Raw genomic sequence first — 19557 nt, forward strand, 5'->3', positions numbered from 1 at the left:
TCATTCATTTTTTTCTCCTATTTCCATATTTCTGATATTTTGTAGACTCTAGTATTTTGCCCCTTTCACCATGTGATATAACAAACTATGGAAAGTTCTTAAAGATATGGGAATACCAGACCACTTGACCTGTCTCCTGAGAAATCTGTATGCAGATCAAGAAGCAACAGTTAGAAGCAGACACCAAACAATAGACTCGTTCCAAATCAGGAAAAGAGTACATCAAGGCTGTATATTGTCACTCTGCTTATTTAACTTATATGCAGAGTACATCATACGAAATGCCAGGCTGGATGAAGCACAACATGGAATCAGGATTGCCACGAGAAATATCAATATATGCAGATGACACCATCCTTATGGCAGAAAGCAAAGAACTAAAGAGCCTGTTGATGAAAGTGAAAGAGGAGAGTGAAAAAGTTGGCTTAAAACTCAACATTCAGAAAACTAAGATCATGGCATCCGGTCCTATCACTTCATGGCAAATAGATGGGAAAACAATGGAAGTAGTGACAGACATTATTTTGGGGGGCTCCAAAATCACTGCAGATGGTGACTGCAGCCATGAAATTAAAAGATGCTTGCTACTTGGAAGAAAAGCTATGACCACCCTAGACAGCATATTAAGAAGCAGAGACATTACTTTGCCCACCAAGGTCCATCTGGTCAAGGCTATAGTTTTTCCAGTGGTCAAGTATGGATGTGAGAGTTGAACTATAAAGAAAACTGAGCACCGAAGAATTGATGCTTTTGAACGGTGGCATCACAGTTCAAGACTGTGATGACTGTGAATACTCTTGAGAGTACCTTGGACTGCAAGGAGATACAACCAGTCCATCCTAAAGGAAATCAGTCCTTAATATTCATTGGAAGGACTGATGCTGAAGCTGAAACATTGGAAAAAACACTGATGCTGGGAAAGATTGAAGGCAGGAGGAGAAGGGGATGACAGAAGATAAGATGGTTGGATGGCATCACTGACTCTATGGACATGAGTTTGAGTAAGCTCTGGGAGTTGATGATGGACAGGAAAGCCTGGCGTGCTGCAGTCCATGGGATCACAAACAGTTCGATACGACTGAGCAACTTAACTGAGCTGAACTGAACCATGTGGTATTAACTATTCAGCAATTCAAACACTCATATAAGTATAATCAAGGAAGTGAAGATCTGTATGTTGAAAACTATAAAACATTGACAAAATAAATTGAAGAGTAAAAATAAAAAGATATGCCATATTCATGGATTAGAAGAATCCATGAATCCTTAAAATGTCCGTACTACTCAAAGTGATCTACAAATGCGAATCCCTATCAAAATTACAAAGGTGTTTTTCACAGAAATGGAAAAAATGTGCAAAATCCATGTGAACTTACAAGACACAAAATAGCCAAAACAATCTTGAGCAAAAAGAACAAAGCTGGAAGCATCATATTACCTGACTTCAAAATACACTACAAAACTATTCTAATCAAAACAGCATGGAACTGTCATAAAAAAAAAAAAAAAGAAAAAGAAAAACATCTAGACCAATGGAACAGAACAGGGAGCTGAGAAATAAAACTCTGCATTTATAGTCAACTCGTTCAACAATGGTACCAAGAACATACAATGCAGAATAGGGCAGTATCTTCAAAAAATGGTGTTGGGAAACTTGATATCCTCATGCAGAGGAGTGGAAATGAACCCGTATCTCACACTATATACAAAAACCAATTTAAAATAGATTAAAGACTTAAATATAAGAACTAAAGCTGTAAAATCATTAGAAGAAACAAAGGGAAAAGCTCAATGACTTTTCAGATATGACCTCAAAAGTACAGACAACATTAAAATAGACAAAGGGGATTTCACCAAACTAAAAAGCTTCTACAGGGGAAAAAAAAAGAGAGAGAAAGCTTATTATGGGATTATATGAAATCATATATGTGAACATTACATCTACTATGGAAAACAATATGGAGATTCCTCAAAAAATTAAAAACAGAACTACCATGATCCAGCAATCCCACTTCTGGGTATGTATCCAAAGGAAGTGAAAACAGAATATTGAGGAGATATCTGCCATCCCATGTTCATTGTAGCATGATTTGCAATAGCCAAAACATGAAATCAACCTAACTTCCAATGATGGATGAATGGTTAAAGAAAACATGATACAGGAAGGGCTGATGCTGAGGCTGAAACTCCAACACTTTGGCCACCTGGCACGAAGAGCTGACTCATTTGAAAAGACACTGATGCTAGGAAAGATTGAAGGCAGGAGGAGAGGGGGTGACGGAGATGACTGGATGGCATCACTGACTCAATGGACATGAGTTTGAGCAAGTTCCAGGAGTTGGTGATGGACAGGGAAGCCTGGCATGCTGCAGCCCATGGGATCACAAAGAGTCAGACACAACTGAGTGACTGAACTGAATTGAAAATGAAAAAAGTCCTGCCATTTACAATAACATGGATGAACCTGGAGGACATTATGCTAAGTGAAATAAGTCAGGCTCAGAAAAATGAATACTGTATGGCCTCGCTTGTCTGTGGAATCTAAAAAAGTCAAAATAATAGAAGCAGAGAGTAGAATTTGGGGCTTCCATGGCCTGGGGTATGGGAAACATGAGGATATACTGGTCAAGGGGTACAAAGTTTCAGTTATGCAGGATGAATTAGTTCTGAAGATCTAACGTACATATAGTTATAATACTGTATTGTATACTCCAAATTTGTTGAGAGATCTTAATGATCCTACCACAAATACACACACACACACACACACACACATATATATATGTATATACACATGAGGAGACAAATAAGTTAATTTGCTTAGTTCTGGCAATCATTTTGCAATTTATACCTATTTCAAAACATCTCACAGTACACAGTAGGTTTACATAATTTTATTTGTCAATTATACTTCAATAACGCTACAGGGAAAAAAGGCAGGTAGAGAAGAGGGTGAAAGAATATTGTATGTAAAATGAGCTGCCTGTATAAAGGTCCTGTCAGGAAGCGGAGGGTCCATGGCTTATTGAAAAAAAATACACATAAAGAAGATATGTGCTCCACTGAAATTTTTCCATAAGAAAGCTGTTGCATTTATTTTTCCAATCAAATTTAAAAACGAGCAAAACCTATAGTCAAACTGCTATAAATATGTTTTTATATAGAAACAATTTTGAAAATATCAATATGCATATATAGAGCAGTTGTCAAGCTACTCTAGTAGTATAGATAGGATCCTCTATACATAAGAGCTCCTCCAGGGTATCTTCATCTCTCAGAACATGGTCAATGTTTAATGTTTCTTAAAATAATGAAGGAATGAATGTAAAATGGACATATAAAGAAAAAATCAGTCCCCAATCAATTATTAATGTTTCTAAATCAAGAAAACATACAGGAGCAAAGACATACTATTTTGAAAAGCTTTGGATGATAGGCATATATTGTAAACAGCAATGACAGTGAGATGAATGTACAAAAGCATCTGGACAAAGAGGAGGTAAGATTACCCTCAAAGTTAGGCTTTGAAGCAAGAATCAAGAATCAACAAATGAAAGGGTGGAAAGTCACATTAAAGATACATATAAATTTCATGCCATCCAAAAAATGATTTAGGTATTAATCAATCTACTTTAGGATTAAGTATCTGAAGAAGGTATGAAATCTAAATGGGACTAGTCAGAGGCAAATATCATCAGCGTGTATATAAGAAGAATCTGGAATAGAGGGATAGCACAGGGCATATCAGCATTTATGCACATTTATGCATCAGATTATCTTCATCTAAATTAGGATTCAACACCAAATCATTCGACAACAAAAAAAAAATTTTTTTTAGACAAATCATTCAGGCTTTCCTGGTAGTTCAGTGATAAAAGAATCCACCTATCAATGAAGGAGACACAGGTTTGATCCCTGGACCAGGAAGATCCCACATACCAAGGAGCAACTAAGTTTGTGTGCCACAACTATTGAGCCTGTGTTCTAGAGCCCCAGAACTCTAACTACTGCGCCTACGTGATGCACTGAAGCCCATGCATCCTAGAGCCCAGGCTCCACAGCAAGAGAAGCCACCGCAATGAGAAGCCCTCCCACCGCAACTAAACAGTAGCCCCCACTCGCTGCAACTAGAGGAAAGCCTGCACAGCAAGGAAGACCCAGCACAGCCAAAAATAAAAACGTATTTTTTTAAAAACATAAATTATTCAATTATCACTTAGTTCAAGTGTAGTTCACCTATGCAGAGATTCCTCTGAAAAAAGGACATGACATCAAGTCCTAAGGTAGTTACATTTCTCATTACAATTTAATAGACTTGCATTCTAGCATTATTTGTCAGCACTTGTAACTCAGGCTGATGTGTCCCTGACTCTGAGAGATGACAATTCATTCAGAATGGATAAGCAGAGTTTCTGAGGCCACAGGCTGCGATCCAGCCACTAAATACTTTCAGTTCACTAGGTACGGAGTGCCACTCTTTGCAAACTTCCCTTAAGAAATATACCACATTCTAAATTAATGAGTCTCAAAATGCACAGTAGTTTACTAAGAACAATTATTTTAAAATCCTTCCACTTCCAGCCATGATACAGTAACAGGAAAAAAATTCTACCTTCCCACCTGAAACAACCACAACATGGACAAAATGTTTGAAACAACCATTTGTGAGGCATCGGATATCAGAAAAAAGGGACAGCAATCCCTTGAAAACAGAAAACAAATGAGGTGAGTGGAATAACTGCCCCAGCCATGAGAGAGTTTTTAGGCCATGGGACAGGGAGAAGAAACCCAGGCAAAGCCCACAAGGCCCCCTGGGTTGAGGAGATGAGTGCTAACAGCTGAGAGAAACCAAGGCAGCTGGAGTTCCCAAGACAGCATGCTCAAAAAGAGAGAGCAACACAAGGACAGGACTCTGAGACCTCTTAAGAATTCTCTCAGATATTCAGTTGAGTACTTATCAGCACATTTACGTAGAAAATTACTCAAAGCCAGGGAAAGAACCACCCAAAAGGATTAGCAGTAACAGCGCCCAGCATTTACACAGGGCCTGGAATACTGCCTGTGCTCACAAGCCAGACTGGAACACCTCATAATTCACAGGGCGTTGGAAAGAACATTCAGAAGGGCAGTACCTCAGGAGGGGGTACAAGTAGCTCCAGAATGAGCACTGCTCTGGTCCCAACTAACAAGACTTAAAAGCAAGACCAAAAAGGATCAGACTGTTTCCAAGTAACTTAACTGTCTTCCAGGCCGAAGCTCAAAAAGATTTATAGAAATACAAAAGTATGTAGCTTGGAACAAAGTAAAACTGACTATATCCTGCTGCTGCTGCTAAGTCACTTCAGTCGTGCCCGACTCTGTGCAACCCCATAGACGGCAGCCCACCAGGCTCCCCGTCCCTGGGATACTCCAGGCAAGAACACTGGAGTGGGTTGCCATTTCCTTCTCCAATGCATGAAAGTGAAAAGTGAAAGTGAAGTCACTCAGTCGTGTCCGACTGTTAGCGACCCCATGGACTGCAGCCTACCAGGCTCCTCCATCCAATATCCTGGCATCTAATAAAAACTTAGACAGCAGCACAGAGACAGAACTCAGATCTGTTAAGAATCTTCTCAAATAAGCTGAGTACATATCAGCACATTCATGCAGAAAATTACTCAAAGCCAGGGAAAGAACCACCCAAAATGTGGTTTTTAGTAGTTTTAGTTTTTCTTTTTAATTATCAAGCATGTAAAGAAACAGGAAAATGTGATCCATAATGTAGAGATAAATAAACTGTATTACATACAGTTTATAATAATATACAGTTTATAATACTTATGTTAAATAAATTGTATCTATTTAATTTTAAAAGTATACAAGGAAGATATTTTTTAAAACACCTAAATTGAACTTGTAGAGATAGAAACTATACTAGACAGGAATTAATACCAGATTAGACATTACAGAAAAAATATTAGTGACCTTGAAAACACAGTAGTAGAGGTTATCCAAAATGAAATAGAAAAGACAATTTTTTAACACAAAGAGCAAATCTGTGACCTGTAGGGTAACTTCAAGTAGCCTAAATGTATGTGTAACTGAGTGAGGAGGAGAAAAGATGGAGAACAGAAAAATATCTTTGAAGAATAGCTAACAATTTTTCTAAATTTCATGAAAACTATAAATTTACAAGTACACTAAGTTCACAAATCTATAAGCACCAAAAAAAGGAATGAAAGAAAACTATACAAAACACATTATAATCTAACTGCTCAAAAGAAGTGATATGAAAAAAAATCTGAAAAACACATGGAGGAAAAAGATATTGTGTACCAAGGAACCAAGATAAGATGAAAGATTTCTTATGGGAACAATGCAAGCTAGAAGATGGAGGAGATCTCTGCTCCTAGAGGAGGAAGTCAAGATGGCAGAGTTGGAAGATGTAGAACCCACTTGCTGCATCAAACACAACAGACATACTTCCATATGTGGAACAATTCTCAGCAAAAAATAACTGGACACTGGCAGAGAGACTCCTGTACAAGCAAGGCTGAGAGAGAGATCCACATGTAATGAGGCAGCAAGGGAAGAGAAACCATCACCTGTACCCAAGGGAGAGGACTCAGAGGAGAAGAGAGATTTCACAGGCACAGATCCTCCCTGGGGAGTGAGCAGTTGGAGCTACATATTAGGCACCCCAGTCCTGGGGTCCTCCACAAAGAAGACGAGCCTCTTGGCTGGTTGGAGGGCTGGTAGGACTAACAGGAAGGCTGGGGAAAGCCTTCTGTTCCCGAAGGAGTGTGCACATGCTTGTTCACTCCTGAAACAGGGCAGAAAGTGCAGATCAGAACTTTGTGAGTAGCTGACTGGCTTTTCTCAACTGCCCACGAACAAACTGAATGTTCCAGCCCCACTTACGTCATACTGCAGCTCCACACTGGAGTGAGAGCCAACATGACCAAGGAAAGAACCCAGCCATGAGACACAAAGGCAGCTAAGACCCAAAGCAACGTCTAAGCAGGGAGGGGACAGTCATTATTGGTGCATATGCACAGGCAGCAGCACATCAGTCTCTTCAATAAGCAGTTCTGGGAATACTGGGCAGCTATATGTGAAAGAATGAGATTACAACATTTCATCACACCTTACACAAAAATAAACTCAGAATGGATTAAATATCTAAATATAAGTCCAAAAACCATAAAACTCAAACATTTTTTCTTCAAACTACTTTTCAAAGTTACCAAATTTTACTTGTGCACAAACTTAATCTTTGCAGGCTGTGAAAAATTTTCATCTTTTACTCATATTTCATCATGCATCTATACGAGTAGCAACTTTTTTGTCTATTAAAGGAATTTTTTAATTTTTATTTTGTTAGTTTTTAATCAGTTCAGTTCAAAGTGACCCCATCTGGACATTTATAATCCTAGTGGCACAATTCTATAATCTGGTACATTGTGACCATGACTTGGCATGTGTCTCCATTGCTCAATAACAGCCAACTAAATTCTCTGATCACTGACATAACCTTAACACAGAAAATGGCTGAAATATATTTTTAAAATTTTTCTTCCCAGGAATTATTATTCTGAACAAACATCTGTGATCAGATATAACATTTCTAAAATTTTTATATATTTTAAAAGGCCTTACAACTAGTCTTTTTCCAGACCCATGTTTTTGTTGTTCAGTCTCTTGTCTTTTATCTGCATCCGTTGCAAAAGCAAGTACTTGGTATCTGTTTAAAAGATATGGAATAACTGTAAGTGACTTTATAGTTAAAATGTGTAAATTATTTTAAAAGCACATGATCTCAATATAATTAAATTTTTAAATATACATAATCTACAAATCTTATGTATCACATTCTCCTTGATTTTAAACATTGTAAAATTTAGTGAATTAACTTAGAAATGAATTCTACTGAATGACAACAAATTTGTACTGTGGCATAAGACTATGTAAAACTGTAATGACAAAGAAATTGTAAGCATATGTCCCAAAATTCAATATTGGGGAAAAAGCTCTGCCAAATGTCAAAGTATCTCCCATTAGAATTTTATGTGATAAATAACAATACTCAATAAAGATCCAGTACCAAAACCCAAAATAGAAAAAAATACAAATAATGCAAAACAACCAGATGAGTTATTGCAACCATACCCAAAAAAGTGGCAGTAGAAATTATTAATATCTGTAGACCCCAGAGGGTCTGAGTTTAATTCCCAGCTGAACCATTAACTAGTTGAGAAAATTTTTGAAAATTAATCACTCTATGCCTTAATCTTTCTTATCTATAAAATGGGAATAATAATAATCTTAAGAATTATTATAAGAATTTAAAAAATAATTTAAATGTCTGGTACTGTATCTGATATGGTTTCCCTGGTAGCTCAGCTGGTAAAGAATCCACTTGCAATGCAGGAGACCCCAGTTTGATTCCTGGGTCAGGAAGTTCCCTGGAGAAGGGATAGGCTACCACTCCAGGATTCTTGGGCTTCCCTGGTAGCTCAGATGGCAAAGAAGCTGACTGCATTTGGGAGACCTGGGTTCGACCCCTGGGTTGGGAAGATTCCCTAGAGAAGGATATAGCAACCCACTCCAGTATTCTTGCCTGGAGAATCCCCATGGACAGAGGAGCCTGGTGGGCTACAGTTCATGGGGTCACAAAGACTTGGACATGACTGAGCAACTAAGCACGGCACAATATCTGATATACACTAGATACCCAGTTTTTGACTGACAGGTTGACAAATAGACAGATACAGATTTCTATGTACACAGAGATAAATCACCTAGTGATTTATCTTGAATGTAATAAGTTCTCAATAATGGATATTATGGACATTAGGACTTTCTATCAGTATTTTATTTCAACAGCAACATTTAATACAACATTGTAAATCAATTATAATAAAATAAAATAAATTTTAAAAAATTGTAACATTTAGCTCAGAGCATCCTTCAAATCAACTGATAAATATCATTCAATTTAGAAATTATTAATTTAGACAATAAAGTTTAAATTCCCTAATTTCCATTAATTTATGGTGTACTTTTAGAGTAATAATCCTACTCAAAATGAAGAAATTTTAGGCTCATAGATCCCTTTCCACTTTCTATAGTTAAGAGAAAAATTAGTAAAGAGATATATTCTGATAGCTCCTATTGTCTAAGAGAAAGATGTCTGATAGTGTAAACATCAGGGACCTTAATGAAGAAAGGCAATGTAGAATATCTAAATAAGCACTAAAATGTACACTAGTATTTCAATGTTATATACCAACTCGTATTCTATTTCAGTCAGCAATATTTCATTTGTAAAAAGCCTCCAATTTTCAGTGAATGAAGAATGACTATGAATTATGATAGATTTTACAGTACATTCATGAAAACCGGTCTTCCAGTTAATAAGAAAGCTTAATGCATATAAAGTTCATTCATTCAATAAACATATAGTAGGGATCTCACATAAGCCTTAACAAGAGGGAAAACTACTACATGACCTATATTCACCAGGACCTTCCAAAGTAGTTGAGGAGATTCATATATAATACAAACAAATAAGTGTAACTCAGAGTACACTGTGCTGACTGGTATGTACATAAGTACCAAAGGAATATGATGACAGAAACAGGTAACATGGTTCTGTTAGGGGAAGCACACTGACTGAAACCGCCCACCCTGGCCAGGCACCATAGTAACCATTTGCATGAGTTGTTTTATGACAGGAGGTCCTGATAAGGACCATGGAACTAATAAGCCACTACCAACCAGAAGAGTTCAGGAATGGTCAAAAGGAGACACCACATGTCCAACCACCTCCCAGAATCCTTCTCTCTGGCATGCATTTTGGTTGAACAAGGCGTGCACCACTTAGGAAGGACTCTGAGTCAGAATGATTGGCTAAAGACAACCCGGAAGCTAATCCCATCACCATAAAACCCAAGACTTCGAGACACGTGGCAGAGCTGTTCTCCTGGGTTCCCTTACCCTACTGCTCTCCACCTGGGTGCCCTTTCCCAATAAAATCTCTTGCTTTGTCAGCACATGTGTCTCCCCGGACAATTCATTTCCAAGTGTTAGACAAGAGCCCAGTTTCGGGGCCTGGAAGGGGTGCCCCTTCCTGCAACAGGTGGAGGAAATATGTATGTTCTTGGTATCAGTTAAGGAGGAGAAAGCTAGGTTTTGAAGAACGAGTGAAAACTCACCATGCTGTTAAAGACTAAGAAACATTATGGCAAAGCAAACAACACATGCAAAGGCATGCAGCAGTAAAAGAGACATCAAAGGCCATGGCAGGAGCTTAGGAGAGACGCCTGGCAGAGAGGAATAAGTCATAGGAAATGAGACCAAAAAAAAAACGGTAGCAGGCTAAAGATCTCAACCTTGTAAAACCATGCTAAAAAATTCCATAGGCAGTTGCAGCAAATACCATCTGAGAATGACCTTCAATATCCCTAGGTCTTCAAAACTGCCAAATAATTACACCTCACGCTCTGACCAAATAGGATTCCTTTAGTCTTCCTGGTTCATGATAACAGAAATAGTGTGCACTGGTGAGGAAAACATCAGTCCAGAGCTGGTCCTAATGGACCAGCTCTAATGGACCAGTCCTAATGGATCTAACCTCAGGCAATAATTAACATAGGCAGTTCATTTCCTGCAGACACCAACCTACCAGAGGATATTATGGATATTAATGAGGGTGTTGCAAAAATCCAAAGCTTTTGAGCTGTTTGAAGCTTCTTATATAACTGTAGAGAGTTATTATTTCATCTGAGGCATAAGTGAACCCCTAAAGTGGTCTCATTAACATCAAAACAACATGCAGAGACACAGCAGAATTCACTTCTGATTTCTAAATCCAGAACAGTTCTCTTCCTGTAAGACAGCTCAGAAGAGGATTTTATTACTAAACATAACTGGCAATAAATTTAGATGATGACAAACTTCCAATAGCATTTATTTTACAATTCTTTCTTAAGTTCGCTTAACTGGGATCAATAATGTACATGGAAATCTATTTCCAAAACTGAACAATTCCAAGCAGACTTGGAAATTCTGAAATAAAACACTTGGATATTTTTTCTTATCACTCAAGTGTTCAGTGCTATAAGCTAAAGAATAAAATTCCCTTATTAAAAGTGCTGAAAGAACAATCAGGTCCAATGTAAAAAAAATTTCATGAAAGACTGTCATACATATTTTTCAGAACAGAAAGGCACTAATCACAGATCCAGCAAGTCCAGGTGAACCATGGTATTTTTTGAACCAATAGTCACAAATGCTTAACAGGTCCCATAGAGCACCAATGACAAACTCAACCATATAATTTAGTGCTCTTCTGTATCACATCATAAAAACAGCAGCAAGTAACTAAAAGATGGATTGAGGTGTCACAGAAATACAAAAGTAAACCCTCCAAAATCATTTATTTTCAAATGAAAAATAGCTGTCACCTGAAAGCGTGCCAGGAGATTTGGGAACTTTGATAATTTTACCTGTAGAATTCTACTAGAATTGGAAGCTCTGGATACAAAGCATTACTATGTTCATTCCAACTATAGCTAAAACATTCTTGACTGTGCTAGTGAGAATCATTTTCACTGAAAGATTCCAGTAACAAAATAGAAGGTTTTCTCATAAACTTTTCATTCCTTCATTCATTAACATTTCATTAACATAATGTTAACATAAAATTAACATTTCATTCCTTCATTCATTAACAAGTAGATCTTGTTAAACATCTACTTTAAAAGAATAGACATCAGAAAGGCCCGTCAAAGTCTAGATTAGAGATAACAAAAACAGAAATCCAACTGGAAAGATAAAGACCTGAATGTCAATCAGAATGTGAAGCAAGAGCTGAGTAAGAGGGGAAAAAAGTAGATAGATCATGATTTATTGCCTAAATAATTCTGACAAGGAAAGAAAGAGAAAAATAAAAGACGGTCCAAGTTGGCAAAAACATGGCCAAGGGAATGGCCATAGGCCCCTTCTCTACCAAAAAAAAAAAAAGCAGTTCTCTCACTTTCAAAGAAAAACAACATTCAAAGTATGTCCCTGAATTAGAAGCACCTGGAGCATGTATTTGTAATGATTTCTGGATCTTTTTCCCAAACCTACTAAATCAAGATCTACAGGGTTGGGGCTTGAGAATCAGCAAACATACATTTTATAAAAGGAGGCCCAGATGATTCTTATGTACACTAAAGTTTGAGACTCATAGCCTTCTCCAGTTCCTATCTGAACATAATTGATCTGTATTCAAATTAATTAAGTATCAATATCAAAAATGAAGATGAGTTATGTCTTAAAAGCCTTTTATATTAACTGATTATATTTTTAACTGATTATAGATTTAACGAAGCCTCCAAAGACCAAAACTACAGTTTTCATGCTTTCTCCCATCCTAAATTACACCTGTGATTATCATTTAAAACTGTGATTATCATTTAACCTATTATACTTGAAAGTGTATATAAATACAATATACCACTTAATATTATAAACCCTCTTGATTGTCATTTCATAATAATCACAAATCCCATGCATTTTACCATTATAAAAGATTCACATAATAAATAAAGTGTGCACTTTTTAGTTCTATATGAAGATCAATTTAATAGATCAGTATGCTGGAGAATCACTACAGTTAAAACAGAATGAGTTTTTGTGAGATTAAACCTTCACATTAAAGAAACCTACACATTGCTTCCTCAACTAATCACTCCTGGAGCTATTACCAAATTAATTCCTATTCACATATTTCAAAGAGTAAGTCATGGGACATTCAAATCTTTATATCGTGATCCCAGTGTAACACCCCAGTATCACACTATTTGGCAAGAACTAGGGTGGAAAGCTGAAAACCAGATCTCCTCAATATTGCTTAAGTTTTGGTAGGATTGAATGAATTATACAGATTTTTTTTCAGTGTCTCAAAACAATTATAATATTTTATTTATTACCAGTAGAAATGCCACAACTTATTCATCTCCTTTGGACAAGAGCCATAGGCATTGTAGAAGGAATATGACATAATGATACACTACCTCCATCAGTTAACTTCTGCTTAGTCACAAATATTTGCTTATTTTCAGCGTTTTAAATCCTCGTTGCCTTAACAATAATTCTCAAAGCGTAGATGGTCACTTATCAAGGGAAAACTACGTTAACTTGCAATATACACAATAATAAAACTTGAAGCAAAAATTTACAGCTGTTGCCTGATGAATTTATATACTTCCTTCCTGCCTTGGGAAAAATCATGTGGCCAAAAACAATACTGAAAGGCTATAATGAAGTGCTGCCTAGATGTTTAAAGTTCTAAATGCTGCCATCAGTAAGATAACAACAATAAAGTTAGTGAAGATATTATAATTCTCCAAGACTATTTCTTTTCCCAGAACGGATATCTACATTTTTTTCCTATTCTCTCTTCCAACAAAAAGCATAGCCTCCAAAACTCAAAACCATAATTCTTATTGAAATTTAGCTGGTAGAAGAAAAAAGCGTCTCAAACACAATTCACCAAAATCGATAAAAATTTCTAGAGAAAAGGGTCATTTTCATACTTCACTTCTGTGAACTGTTCTTTTAAAAACACTCATAATAACACTTGTATTTCTTCCCAGTATTCTTCTCATGTCACATACATTCTTTTTTTTGTTATAAAATCATTCTATGTATGTATTTGTATCTGGGTTTTTTTCATTCACACTGTGTTTATTATTTATAATTCAGGGAATAATCGCAATAATTATTGAGCATTTTCTATGGGGTGGCACTAGTGGTAAAGAATCCATTTCCCAATGCAGGAGACGGAAAAGATGCAGGTTCCACCTCTGGGTTAGGAAGAACCCCTAGGGAAGAAAATGGCAACCCGCTCCAGTAACCTTGCCTGGAAAATTCCATGGACAGAAAAGCCTGGTGGGCTACAGTCCATAGGGTTGCACAGAGTTGGACACCGCTGAGTGCGCATGCACGCGCGTGCACACACACAGTGTACACACACCCCATGGTAACGTAACATACACTTAATCCTTCTTAATCCGTCGAAATAGATGTTGCTATCTCCTTTACATTCAGGATAAGGCCACTGTCTTACACAGCTGTGAGTCGCAAAATCAGGACTTCCATCCACGTATGCCTCTCTCCAAATCCTTCCTCTCAATCTCTGCACTATACTGCCTTGCAAATATTTTATATGTAAATTATATCCACTAACTCACCACAATTACATTATAACAACAAAACCACTGTCCTTTTTACTTGCAATACTCAAGTTTGTGGAAAAGAATTTATCAGCAGCATCAGTTCAGTTCAGTTCAGTTGCTCAGTCGTGTCCGACTCTTTGTGACCCCATGAATCGCAGCACGCCAGGCCTCCCTGTCCATCACCAACTCCCGGAGTTCACTCAAACTCATGTGCATTGAGTCGGTGATGCCATCTAACCATCTCATCCTCTGTTGTCAGCAGCATACGCACACACACAAAAAATCATGATTCCAAAGATTCAGGATCCATACTCACTTGTAACTTTCCACTTGATGGCAGGAAGAAACAGTAATGAAGGAATCTGTACGGGAACTGTAAGCAAGAGGGCCGGGTAGAAGAGAACCAGGGAGAAACCTCCCAAAAGCATAGCTTTCCTGCTCAAACACCATCAGCATCCCATCCACAGACTGGATACAAATTAAATCACGACCTAAAGAAAAATTAAAGGAAATTAAATGACATATTCGTTTTATAAATACAATGATTTTATCACTGTTCAACACAAAGTTAATTTTTCCCCCCAGGGGCAAAATGAGCAGCTTAAATCTTAGAAAGCAAACCAATGAAGCTATAAGATTATTGTATTTCACTGTATACACATTTCCCAGTTTCTTCACTATTCATGTCTATAGTTTTAAATATATTTGTTTTCATTTACATGAGCTAAAATTTCTAGCTCAAGATAATCCCTGAGAACAGTCATGACTCTGCAAGATATTATTTTTTCCAAAATCAGAACTATAAACTTTTCTGCACCAGTCTATTTTTCATCTTCATAGTATGTCAGCCCATATTTTCACAAGACTTAAACATCAGTCAAACACAGCACACCAAATCCACAGACATGTATTAAGCATCAGTTTTATATAAATAAGCGTTGAGCACTGTTGGGAGAGAAAACAATTAATACTTAATAATACTAATCATCGATTGTCATAAACTATCAACTGATTTTGAAGTGTTTTCTACTATTAATCAGTAAGTATTAGTCTATAGTGGAGAAGGAAATGGTAACCCACTCCAGTACTCTTGCCTGGAGAATCCAATGGGCAGAGGAGCTTGGTGGGTTGCTGTCCATAGGGTTGCACAGAGTCAGACACAACTGACACGACTTAGCATGTATGCATGCCTTGGAGAAGGAAATGGCAACCCACTCCAGTATTCTGGCCTGGAGAATCCCAGGAACAGGGGAGCCTGGTGGGCTGCTGTCTATGGGGTCACAAAGAGTCAGACACGACTGAAGTGACTTAGCAGCAGCAGCAGCATTAGTCTGTAAGTTCCTCAGTTATGTTCGACTCTTTGCAACCCCATGGACTAAACAACGTAGTCCCTGGAATTCTCCAGGCCAGAATACTGGAGTGGGTAGCCGTTCCCTTCTCCAGGTGATCTTCACAACCAGGGAAGGAATTTAGGTCTTCCACATCACAGGCCGATTCTTTACCAGCTGATCCACCAGGGAAGCCCCCAAACTATAAACAGATTATGAAGTGTTTTCTACCATTAGTCTGTAAAAATATTAACTACAAGGTTCACCATTCTTCAAATACACTGAGAAGATGACAGTGATGATGATTTCTATAGTACAGTCTCTATCCAGTCAGGAAAAACAAGACCAGGAGCTGACTGTGGATCAGATCATGAACTCCTCATTGTCAAATTCAGACTTAAACTGAAGAAATTAGGGAAACCCACTAGACTACTCAGGCGAGACCTAAATCAAATCCCTTACGATTATACAATGGAATTGACAAATGGATTCAAGGGATTAGATCCGATAGACAGAGTGCCTGAAGAACTATGGAAGGAGGTTTGTGACACTGTACAGGAGGCAGGAATAAAGACCATTTCCAAGAAAAAGACATGCAAAAAAGCAAAATGGCTGTCTGGGGAGGCCTTACCAATAGCTGCGAAAAGAAGAGAAGCAAAAAGCAAAGGAGAAAAGGAAAGATATAAGCATCTGAATGCAGAGTTCCAAAGAATAGCAAGAAGAGATAAGAAAGCCTTCCTAGGTGATCAATGCAGAAATAGAGGGAAACAACAGAATGGGAAAGACTAGAGATCTCTTCAAGAAAATTAGAGATACCAAGGGGACATTTCATGCAAAGATTGGCTCGATAAAGGACAGAAATCGTATGGACCTAACAGAAGCAGAAGATATTAAGAAGAGGTGGCAAGAATACACAGAAGAACTGTACAAAAGATCTTCACGACCCAGATAATCATGATGGTGTGATCACTGACCTACAGCCAAACATTCTGGAATGTGAAGTCAAGTGGGCCTTAGAAAGCATCACTACGAACAAAGCTAGTGGAGGTGATGGAATTCCAGTTGAGCTATTTCAAATCCTGAAAGATGATGCTGTGAAAGTGGTGCACTCAATATGCTGGCAAATTTGGAAAACTCAGCAGTGGCCAAAGGACTGGAAAAGGTCAGTTTTCATTCCAATCCCAAAGAAAGGCAATGCCAAAAAATGCTCAAACTACCTCACAATTTTACTCATCTCACATGCTAGCAAAGTAATGCTCAAAATTCTCCAAGCCAGGCTTCAACAGTACATGAACCATGAAATTCCAGATGTTCAAGCTGGATTTAGAAAAGGCAGAGGATTCAGAGATTAAATTGCCAACATCTGTTGAATCATGGAAAAAGCAAGAGAGTTCCAGAAGAACATCTACTTCTGCTTTATTGACTACGCCAAAGCCTTTGACAGTGTGGATCAGAATAAACTGTGGAAAATTCTGAAAGAGATGGGAATATCAGACCACCTGACCTGCCTCCTGAGAAATCTGTATGAAGGTCAAGAAGCAACATTTAAACCCATACATGGAACAACAGATTGGTTCCAAATTGGGAAAGGAGTACGTCAAGGCTGTATAATGTCACCCTGCTTATTTAACTTATATGCAGAGCACATCATACAAAATGCTGAGCTGGATGAAGCACAAGCTGGAATCAAGATTGCCAGAAGAAATATCAGTAACCTCAGATATGCAGATGACACCACCTTTACAGGAGAAAGCAAAGAAGAATTAAACAGTCTCTTGATGAAAGTGAAAAAGGAGAGTGAAAAAGTTGGCTTAAAACTCAACATTCAGAAAACTAAGATCATGGCATCTGGTCCCATCACTTCATGGCAAATAGATAGGGAAACAATGGAAACAGTGACAGACTTTCTTTTCTTAGGCTCCAAAATCACTGCAGATGGTGACTGCAGCCGTGAAATTAAAAGACACTTGCTCCTTGGAAGAAAAGCTATGACCAACCTAGACAGCACATTAAAAAGCAGAGACATTACTTTGCCAATAAAGGTCTGTCTGGTCAAGGCTATGGTTTTTCCAGTAGTCATGTATGGATGTGACAGTTGGACTATAAAGAAAACTGAGTTCCGAAGAATTGATGCTTTGGAACTGTGGTGTTGGAGAAGACTCTTGAGAGTCCCTTGGACAGAAAGGAGTCCAAGGACTCCTTTCCATCCTAAAGGAGATCAGTCCTGAATATTCATTGGAAGGACTGATGCTGAAGCTGAAACTCCAATACTTTGGCCACCTGTTGTGAAGAACTGACTCATTGGAAAAGACCCTGATGCTGGGAAAGATTGAAGGCAGGAGGCAAAGGGAACAACAGACGATAATATGGTTGGATGGCATCACTGACTCGATGGACATGAGTTTGAGCAAGTTCTCGGAGCTGGTGATGGACAGGGAAGCCTGGCATGCTGCAGTTCATGGGGTCACAAAGAATCGAACACAACTGAGCGACTCAATTGATAGTATCTCTAATCTGAGAAAGATCCAGTGACTCTAACTTTTCACCTGCTAGTGTGATTACTATATACTATTGTCTAAATATCACAAAGGGAAGAATTCTGTCAAAGGAAAATCAAGTTACACTAAAGGAATAAACAAAAGGTCAGTTTTATAATTAATTTGTCATCTCGAACTCATACTTACTGTGTACAGTAAGTCCTATAGTAACTATTTCATATTACCTTGATATCAGGGTCAATACTGGAAAAGGGCATGGCAACCCATTGCACTATTCTTGCCTGAAGAATTCCATGGACAGAGGAGCCTGGTGGGCTACAGTCCATTGGGTTGCAAAGAGTCAGACACAACTGAGCGACTAAACAGGGTCAATATAGTATATATATACCTAAATGTTGAAGTTTAAAGAATACTTTACTCAAAAACAAATGAAATTGTATAGAAATTGATGGCGATCTTATTACTGTATCTGATTATGGAAACAACGGCAATTTTTAAAAAGAAAAACGTGTTGCCAAAGGAGTGTTTTTAAAAGAAAACACACTGTGATTTTGGGTGCTTATTACTGCAACATACTCCACCCTCTCTTGATTGATTCAATAAATTTAACCATTTTAAATAATCTGAGAAATGTTTCAGGTTGAATATTGTCTTAGCATATGTTCACTAAACACACATCTGATTCACTCTGGCATCTCTAAAGAAAAAGAGATTGTTCCTGTTAATGCTGTTTTGAAGAGTATTCCCTCAATGCTCAAATTCTTTTATAATGCATAGTAGGTTTTTTAGTCACTGTTTTAAGTTTTTTTATCTATTCTTTATCTACTAATTATATTAAAGCTTTCAAACCATAAGGTATGAGACTGTATGGGTGCTCTGTGTACTTGAATTACCTCTAGACACACAGCCATCCAGACAGAATTAAAGCCTATATCTCCAGGCCTGTATAACAGATATATCATATGATTACTTTCTTGCCAGTGAGACAGGAGCAAGGTGATATGTGCACCATCCAGACATATCCTTAAAAGGAATGAGTATACACTCTTTTCCTCTCTTCCCAGCATGATGATAGGGCTGGAACAGCTATCCCGGCCTCAGAGATAGAAGCCACATATTGAAAGCAAAGAGCTGCCTATCAGTCCTGGACCACTTTATCTCCAAGTGATCAAATTTGACAGAAATAAACATCTTCCTTAATTAAGCTGGGTCTTTATTAAAGCAACCAAATTTGTATCTTAAATAACATAGAACTTATCTGAGCATAAAGACCCACCCAGCTTTGCTGACTCTTAAAATTTAATTTCACTTGATTAGACCCTGGTACCAAAACACAACCAGATATAGAAGACATTGGGACAAGTGGGGAAATTGGAATGTGAATGCATGTTAGGTAACAGTAGGAATTACTGTTAATTTTCTTAAGTGTGATCATGGTGTGATTACATAAGAGAATGTTCTCATTAAATATGTGTTTCAACAGTTATGAGTGAAGTGGCACAAGATCTGTAATTTGACTTCAAA

At 37.7% G+C, this 19557-nt stretch overlaps 1 protein-coding gene across 3 annotated transcripts in view; it reads right to left on the reverse strand.

Moving 5' to 3' along the window:
- BBS9 (Bardet-Biedl syndrome 9) overlaps nt 1–19557 on the reverse strand; it is a 476883-nt gene that overhangs the window by 343094 nt on the left and 114232 nt on the right. For all 3 annotated transcript variants that reach the window (XM_061414167.1, XM_061414166.1, XM_061414165.1), the window contains exons 6-7: nt 14524–14698; nt 7639–7723 (exon numbers count right to left, since the gene is read on the reverse strand). In XM_061414167.1, coding sequence (XP_061270151.1) covers nt 7639–7723; nt 14524–14698 — 260 coding nt within the window. The remainder of the gene's footprint in view (nt 1–7638; nt 7724–14523; nt 14699–19557) is intronic.

This window comes from Bos javanicus, chromosome 4, assembly GCF_032452875.1.
Source record: "Bos javanicus breed banteng chromosome 4, ARS-OSU_banteng_1.0, whole genome shotgun sequence".
In the NCBI taxonomy this organism is placed as follows: Eukaryota; Metazoa; Chordata; class Mammalia; order Artiodactyla; family Bovidae; genus Bos; species Bos javanicus.